Here is a 9,175-nt window from a genome sequence, read left to right as displayed (position 1 = left end):
TTTTACACTTAGAATTAATGACTTTATGTATGAATATATGTGTGGGTGCAGAACATTGTAACTACATGCTAAATCTATGGTTCTGCAAAAATCCTTATGCATTCAAGTCTGTATGTGGCAGTAATACTTCCTTCATACAAATTCAGATAATCTATTTTCCAATAGATGCATCACATTAATTTGATTCTATTTTGACTTTATCTGTTTGTATATCATGGAAGTACTAAAGAACTTGAAAGGCTTGTATAAGATAGGGAGAAAGTGGTAAACTAACTACAGGAATGATAAAACACAACGACCAGTGAATTAGACATTCAATATCTCTATTATTTTTCACTTGTTCCTTTGTCTGGAAAAATACCTCAGCCCTCCAAGATAAATTAGCTTTCCTGTTTGTTTTGATATCTAGCTTCTCTTAAAAATATATAAATAAATAAAAAGGAAGATTTGAACTCTCTAAAGAAGGTACAGAGGAAAGCAAAAAGGCAGAAAGGTACATTAGAGAGTTGTGTGAATGGCTAATAGAGGAGGTTCCATTTGTTTCTTCTGCACAAATATGCATCCAATACACACGTTAAGGATATCAGCCTTCTGCTTGACATCATCAGTCAATTGCTAGTTAGAGCTGATAAGAAAATTTCCCTATAGAAATGTCACTGCACCTTTATTATTTTTGAGTCTATGACATCTGATACCAGCCCTTGCTTGCCACAGAGGTCCAATCTGTCTTGAACCCAGATAAGTAATAATCTTTATTGCATTCACTTCAGTCTCATGCCATCCAAAATACTGCTGTTTTTTCCATTCTTCTTCACCTTCACTGCATTTCAGAGCTAATTAAAGAAAAAGGAATGGACTCTCATCTCTACTGCCTCATTGTTTGTACACAGTTTGCCCTACTGGAAAAAGTCTATGCAAGGCCTGCTCTGTCAATCAATCCTTGCATTAAAGGCCTGGAAAAAATAATGAAACTGAATCTCTCTTCTTAGGTAACTGCCACCAGATGAGGCATCAACTATATAGAAGCACAAACAGAGGCCCTGAAAAGTGTCATAATGCCAGGGTGAATTCCCGAGCCAAGGTAAGAAAATGCTTTAATCACTTAGAGCTTCTCAGGCTAGTGACAGCTAACACCCGTGATTTAGTGCCACTGAGTCAGAAACTTCTAGTACTACCAGAAAGGCACCAATTGAGCCAAATTTCCAGTGAACACATTTTGGTAGCTATTCTTGTCATATTTGGGTAAATAAACAGTTTTTGCATAACCCCTATAAACAAACATATATGCTTGCTCCTAAAGGTTTATAATCTCTTACCTTCCATATACCCTTATGTCCGAGATGGCATAAAAGTAGCGTGCCAGGTGTTGCTCATCTACATATATTTCTCCAGTTGCTGGTCTAAGCAATCTTATCCTCAGATCTGTGATGGTAAAGAAATCTCTTAACTTCTTGGTTGTGTCAAGCTGGCCATAAAGAGAAGCCATATTATGAAGCCGAGGTCCAGCGAAAAAAGCAAATCTATCTTTGATTTCAAAGTGGATTATTTTACTATTGGTCATATATCCAGTAGAGTATTCTTCCGTGCAAATGATTTCTAGGACTGTATGCTGCGATAAATCCCTCACTGATTTTGGATCCATGTGGAAAGCATCTAAACAGTCTGTGGCATAATATTGGTAGGGCTGCCATGTTCGTCCATAGTCAAGGGATTTCTCCAGGATCATTTGGTCTGGACGGCCAGATTCAAAAGTGATAACTATGTTATCTGTCAGCTCAATGGTTTTGTTCCAGGAGAGTGTAATATTAACATGAAGAGGCTTTGGATAATCCTTCCAAGTTGTGGACTGCCAAAACGTGGACGGATGTCTTCCTTCAAGATCAAACATCAATTCTGGAGGATGAGCCAGTTCTTGGGTACTTGCATCACATTCATTATTGCACATGTAGGGGTTCCCCTAGAAAAGAGCAAAACAGGTTTACAAGAGGCACAGTGTAGTGTCTATAATGTTTTGTGTTTGGCACATGACAATTGCTGCTTCTTTTTATTTCGGGAGTGAAACTGAGAAGGAAGAAATGAGTGCTTGCAAGGAATACCTGTATCTTAACTAGATTTGTCTTGCACATTTTACCTTTCACCTAATGACCTTACATTAAGGTAAATGTACACAAAAATATACAGCACGTTTATTTCTGTGTTGTAAACATTTTCCTCAGTATATTTTAGAGAAAGAAACTAGTTTATTTACCCTTGTATTGAGCTTATGTGTCAAGATTTTGGTAGCGGGAGTGGAGTGACCCGTCACAAAAGACCAGAAATGGTAAAGAAGTGTCTAGTAGCACAGGAGGTCTGACTCTTAGAAAGGTTCAACAGCTAAGAGAATTCCCTTTTTAAAACAATTATGCTCCTCAAGAGCTCAATTCATAAAGAAAATTATTTTTAGGTGAAAATTAATGAAGTCAGCATTATAGCCCCTAGCTGTTGTATGAAACAATAGGCAGTACAACTTCATGTTCCCCTTCACCCAGGTGAAATGACAAAAATGAAGCATGCTTAACTGTATTTCCAGCCTAGCACTGTTCCTTCTTAAAACACTGACATTCTCCATCAGAAGTTACTTGAAAAAATAGTGCACCGCAAGTTTGATTCAGACTTCTGTCACCTTATTACAGGGTAGAAAACTACTTCAGGAAAGACTTTTCATGAAGCACAGCCTCCAATTTATCAGGACAAGATAATCCACCACTTGATTAGGTGGGAGATGTCAGCAGTTGCAGCTGGAATGCTGCCGAGGTGGCTGGAGGTCTGAGCTGTGGATTGAGTTAAAAACAGCAACAAAAAGAGCTTGCCAATAATGCACAGCTTTTACTGCTACTTGTCCTCTGTAGCAAGGTGAAAGTGAATTATTCTCTCTCTGGCCTTTTGATGCATTAGCTTGCACACTACAATCTTATTCTCCTTTACAAAGGCTATTTTGTCTGCAGATTGGGGTATCTTGCAGCAGTTGCCAAAATATCAGGCCCCGTAGGCAGCACAGACTCGTGTCCATCTAATTTAGGCTTTCAACAGTACATAAATATTTTGCTACTTGTTCATTCTACATTTGTTTCTGACAACAATTGTATCTTACTCTGTGTTCAGTATGGACTGTGGAAGAGGTTATGCTTTTTGTCGCTGATGGTCTGCACTGCTGGGGAAAAAGTTGCACACGTCTGTATCTAGCAGTGCTGAATATGGGCATAAGTGCAGCTGCAATTGTCATTAATCAGAGTTCTCCTCACCTGCCCTGATAATAGAACAAGCCCTGGTATGATGATCAACCTTTTCTTTCCTTACAATTACAATTATTGCTTCTCTCTACCTCAAGGCCTCGGGGCAATGAGGCTGTTCAGTTCCATCCAGCATGTGAAATGAACTTCAAACATGTTTCCACCTTGGTCACTGCTTTTCCCCTTGGCATACTCCCATGAAACACAAGAAAAAGGACTTCAGCACTCACTTTGACCTCCCCACAAGTAACTCCTCTTTTCTCCTGTCACTCTCTCTTTCCCATTAATACAGCTGAATCATAAAACTTACAACAATTCATCGGGACTTGAAGTTAAGAAAAAAATAATAGTTATTTGAAAAGCAGAACGATACTCATTAAACAGAAAGATTCAAAACATGCAGCTGTAACTGAGAATATTCTGCAAAATGTGTCTATAATAAGTTCCTGTCACAGTTTTCTTGATTTCGAGCTCACAGTTACTATTTCTATGCCTTCCTTTTGAATAAAACAGTGAAAATCAAAATAAAAATAAGTTTCAAGCTGAACAGATACAAGGCTGACTTTTTTGTTACTTAGCTCAATTTCATATAGCAGACACAAATACAAGGACGTGCCACCTTACTTAGGCATTTTCCTTAGGAAAAATATGCACACTGTAAGATCTACAAGGTTCCATACACTTTGAATAGATGTAAATCCAAATTTTGCAGAAAATGCTCAGTTACACAAGGCTCATCTTTTTGAAGTTTACTAGAAAAATGCAGTCACTTCAGTGACTGTCATAGTGAAGCTGTCTGCACACCTGCAATGTATATCTTCTGTCTTGTTTTTGGCAAAAGCCTGATCACTGGGAGGTACTGAAACATAGTATATAAATGCTACTGGATAGCAAGACACTTGTTACTTAGGGATGTCTTTGGCTTCCTACAGCAGCAGCAGGCAGGAAAGCCATTGTAATTCATGTTACAAACCAAACCTAAATGCTGCCCTGAGTCCCTGGGTAGAGAAGGCACCTTATGCAATTCTGAGTGTGTAATCCAGATTGTGGATTGTGCAAAGTGAATGCTCAACACTGGCATTTTCTTGTTTCTGAACGGTGCTCTATATCTCTGTGGTCACAGAGCTTCTTGGAAAAGTTGACGCTATCCCACTTAATGGCAGAGCACAGTGAGACACAGGCTGGAATGAGAGCACTGCCCCACACCTCAATCTGTTACCAAACCATTGCAAGGAAGCACTGCAAATGAGGCTCCAGGTAAAAGTCTTCGGTCTCTTCTTCCACAGAAAATGAAATTATTCTGTTAAGACTAGAGCAGCCAGTTCTCATTAAAGGAATTACACCAAAATAACCTATGTGGAGTTCAATATTTTAGAGAGGACATTTTTAAAAAAAAATTAAGCTAATATAAGCTGATAAAATAAATGTCCTGATTTCTAGCACAGGGAGGGGGAGAGAAATTATAATGATAGGTAAATTCCCATCTGCCTGCTGGCATGGCATTCAGTGATCTAATTTTGAAATATTTAATTTTGACTATTGCTTCAGAGGCTTAGAATTAGATTCTCTATTTTTCTACACATAACTTTGCTTTAAACTGTTTCTAATTAATCTTAAATATAATTTATATGTTAAATCATATTTATATTACCAAAATTGTGTAAAGCTGTCTACATGACAGCTTCTTTAGTGTGTGTTAGTATGAAACAGTTCAATTAGCTGGGATTAGTTATGTATTTTAATGCCTACATCTCTAAGATTATCCTCTTTAAGACCTCAATCTCAGTAAAACGAATACAACAAAGAGAAACTTTCCCCCAGTTTTACAAAGCTATGCACATTCTGTGCTGGGAATATTTAAATGACCAGAGCATTAGCAGTGGTATAAGTAATTTTGTGACCAGCAGCCAGCTGGAAATGGATCTTAATTTAAGTTCTCCAAGCAACAGCTTTTCAGCTGGACAAGGTGAAAAATATTTATAACTTTAAAAAATGGTATTTACATCATTAAGAGATTTCTAAATAATTAAACACTAATAAATACTTCTAAACGCTTCACTGCCAATTAACATAAGAGGTTTCTGAGGTTTCTCTATACCACCACCAGCTAAAAAAGAAACACTATTTTGCTGTACAGTAATTGGATATTGGTACTAAATAGCTTCTTGCAAGTAGTTCAATTAAGTTGCTATTATTTTATTTTATGTCACCTATGGAATTCAAAATATTTCCCAAACCAGTATCACTGTAATTCAGAAGGTTGGGCTTTAGGAAATGCCTGCTTGCTTCCCTACTCTGCAGCCCAAGCGCCCCTGTCTGTATCACACTATTTGATCCTGCTCATCCATGGATGAAAAAAGCAGAGTTATCTGAGAAGTTGCTGACTGGTCCCAGGAGGGTTTCCCCTCAAGCATATCAATTTAGTTTGTGTTTGCACACAGCGTCTGTGTCAGCGAGCTTGAATTCTGTCAGAGGTGCTCAAAATGGTGCATAGGGTCCTGATGGCTGGCACCCAGCTGGGCCATTGAGGTGTCTTACGAGGCCTATCTGGGCACAGCTTGGTGACAAATGGGACAATGACCCTTGGATAAGGATTTAGGATAGAGATAGTGGTAGTGTAATCTTTGAATATCAACAGGGCAGTCGGCAGCTCCTGTTCAAGGGTTAGAATCTGATCACTCTCAGCCAAAGCCTGCATCACAGAGATCCTTCAGTATCATACACACAGGCTTAGGGCTTGATTGAAGATGGTTCTTCTTTCTGTTTGCTTCCTGTCCCTGCTAACACCTCATGGACTTTTTTACTTGGGAACAAAGACAGGGGGGCTTAACCTTTCTTCGGCGTGAATATTGGAAGCTGTATCACAGATTACATGCTGTAATAGACACCTGGCTAAATCCCTGCAGAGGATTATAACTTGCATTTTCAAACTGGTGAAGGCTGCTGAGGTCAAGCAGGCCACGATTTTAAGAAGGAGCAAAATGAATTTTCGAGAAGCAAGTCACAGCAACCGATTTTTATATTGCTGCCTCAAAGTAGTTAGCTCAGGTGCACTAGACAAGAAATAAATAGTCTGAATCAAACACAGAGTGTTTGATTACTGCATTCAAATCACACTTTTGAAAATAGAGTATTTCTCTTTTCCTTTCCACAGGGGTATTACAAGTATTCCACTTGGTACCATGAGGCATGTTGCACATGACCAATTAGACAGTAATAACTGACAGCAACCATTGCTACAATGCTTGCATTTTCCATGTGATTTCTAAATGGGAGTTAGGTGTTTACTATGACATAGCCAGATTATGAAACCATTTACAGGGAGGTACCACTCACTAGTGAGAGTCCTCCCTTGTAGGGCAAATAGGCAGTAGAGTGGATTAGCAAGGCACAGAATCCGCTGCATGAGAATTTATGTTGTCAAACTCACTACATCCATTAGCTAGTTTGAGAATATCTTCGTCAGTGTTTGCAGAATTATTGCAGTGAGGAAGACAGGGTTGGCTGTAGACAAGAACATCTTGCCATCAATAACCTTTCATCACGACAGTGACAGCATTTTAAGTTAAAGTGATTTAAACTAAAAAAGAAAAAACACTAAAATCTCAGTGAAAGATTTAATGTGCTCACAGAGCTCCCAAGTGAGAGGCATTTGGATGGTCAGACAAGAACTTTGAACTCTGAGGTGCAGGCTGCACACTGCGATTTTGCCAAAACCAGCAAAAAGAAAATAAAAGACTGTTTAAATCAATAACTTCTGGGCAGACTTAAAAAGATAAACCAAGGAGGATGTGACTGGCCAAAAATAAATAATAACGCTTAACAACTTTGTGCAGATTGAAAATATATTGCAGATTAAGGCCCTGATCCTGATAGAAATTCAGTGTAAGAAAATGGAAGATTTTTAAAAAGATTCATTAGTCTCTAAAGATTTGGCACTTTGTCTCGTGAAACATAGGCCTAACTAATTAATCTTCTTGACAATAGCTCCATGAGATAGGGATCCTATCCCAAATTTAAATATAGCTCAGAAACAGAGAGAAACACCATTCTGTGATGAACTCTAAACCCTGCACTTCCTTCGAAAGCCTTATGGTGTATCACCTCAGGCCATTCCTAGTACCCAGAGTAGCTCTTTGATTATTATGATGATTATTATTAGATCACACCCTTCTCCAATACCAGGAACTGAAAATGTTTCGTAGGAAAAACATTTAAAAATTTGCACTGTCACCTAGAGAAGACAGTTTTCCTCTTTCCATGGCCCTCTGATGTCTAACAGGAATGCAGAGCAGAACTTATCTGATGAATAGAGGGAATAAATAATATCTTCTAGATCTCTTCAGACTTCTGGAATTTTCTGGTTCAAACTAGACTTACTGAGAGATTTAGCAAAACTACTACCATTATTGATATTACATGATCACATTTGAAAAGGTACATTATTTCTTTTTAGTTTCTCAAGATGCTTTTTTTGAAATGCTTTTCAAATTACTAGGTGAATGGATTTTTGTTTCCTCTGAAATAATGACCATTTTTTGTGGGAAAAATCCTACTTATTCCCAGTTGATAATTTTATGCTTCTGAGGCTGTCTTTGAATTGGCGACATTGCTGATGTTTATTTTGACCACTTGGTGGTTCTGGAATTAATGGTATATTTTGTCAGATTTGCTGGCACCGACCTGAGTATATTTTTGTTGTTTGAGAAACTCTATACTGGTGTTTTCCTCTTGTTTCAGTGGCTATCTGGCAACATAATCACTTCCTTACTTATAGCTTTTGTAATATCACAAGGTGCATACCACTGGGACCTCATCACACTTAGTTCTGGCTAAACAATGACAGCAGTTCCAAGAAAATCTAAGTTTCTTTATGTGTCAGACACATATTTAAGTTTGAGAAACTGAAATCAGAGGGGACAGAATCCATTCCTATCAGGATACTGGCACCTGTCCTGGCAAAGCCAGCCCACCTGTCCCCCCTCAGCCACGGCAACACAGGATATAGATCACCATGAGCCTGCTCAGCTTCCCCTGTGCTTTTCCATCAGATTGGCTGGCACAGCTGTTCTGCCACCCTGCAGGGGTCCTCGTGGAAAGGGGTGCCCTTCACTTTACACTCTGTGGTCTGATACAGACCTCATCTTGCTCAATATTATTGTATTATCCATGAATTTAGAAAGGAAGCCAATTTGGGAAGGAGTAAAAAAGGAACTCTCTAAAATTCTACAGTTGAAATGTGCCATCCCTGTGTAAAGAAAAGCAATGCTAAGGCAAGCTGGTGTGATCCTACTGAGGGATGGTCTCAGTTATTGCAGTGGATCATAGAGAGAATGAGAGCATAGTTAAAACCAAGACACCAGATCATCTTGATGATGACAGATGAAATTAGGGTAATGAAGCATCATGAATTTTTTTTTCCCTTTTCTGTTAGAAATCACAGCATTCAGAGTTTCAGATCGTAAGTGACACCTGTTGATGGCAAAAAGACTGAGAAATATTATGTGAGGGCAGGGTGTTCTCCATCTGGTCTTAACGACCCTAATCAACTCCACCTGGCCCCCAGGCCAGCCCTATATAAACACAGTGGGGTGTGTTGCAGCCATTTTTTTTTTTGCTGTTTGCTGTGGAACTTTCTGGGTCGTACTGCTGTCCAGTCCTTGCTTTGCTGGGGGCCGTCGGTTGTATTTCTGGGATTCCTGGTGTGCGGAATGGTGCCCATCCATGAGGGGATAGCTGCTGAAGGTGCTCTTTTCCTTTCACTACCACACCCCAGCAGCTGCGTGGGGATATGCCAAGAGTGTGGAGAAGGAATTCACAGCTTGCTCTAGGCAGTAGTGGAGCAGGCTTACGCTAGTTCAGTATGAGATTAAGATTATGGGAGAGTAGAAATTCTGTGTTGGGAA

The 9,175-nt window shown here is 39.1% G+C and overlaps 1 protein-coding gene across 5 annotated transcripts in view; it reads right to left on the bottom strand.

Moving 5' to 3' along the window:
* Positions 1-9,175, bottom strand: part of NTNG1 (netrin G1) — a 152,673-nt gene that overhangs the window by 84,230 nt on the left and 59,268 nt on the right. For all 5 annotated transcript variants that reach the window (XM_065742712.1, XM_065742685.1, XM_065742695.1 and 2 more), the window contains exon 3: positions 1,317-1,957. In XM_065742712.1, coding sequence (XP_065598784.1) covers positions 1,317-1,957 — 641 coding nt within the window. The remainder of the gene's footprint in view (positions 1-1,316; positions 1,958-9,175) is intronic.

The sequence above is a fragment of the Cyrtonyx montezumae genome, unplaced genomic scaffold (genome assembly GCF_038088225.1).
Source record: "Cyrtonyx montezumae isolate F1298 unplaced genomic scaffold, pur_monq_1.0 scaffold_1, whole genome shotgun sequence".
Lineage (NCBI taxonomy): Eukaryota > Metazoa > Chordata > Aves > Galliformes > Odontophoridae > Cyrtonyx > Cyrtonyx montezumae.
This window is presented reverse-complemented; position numbering and strand designations above follow the sequence as displayed.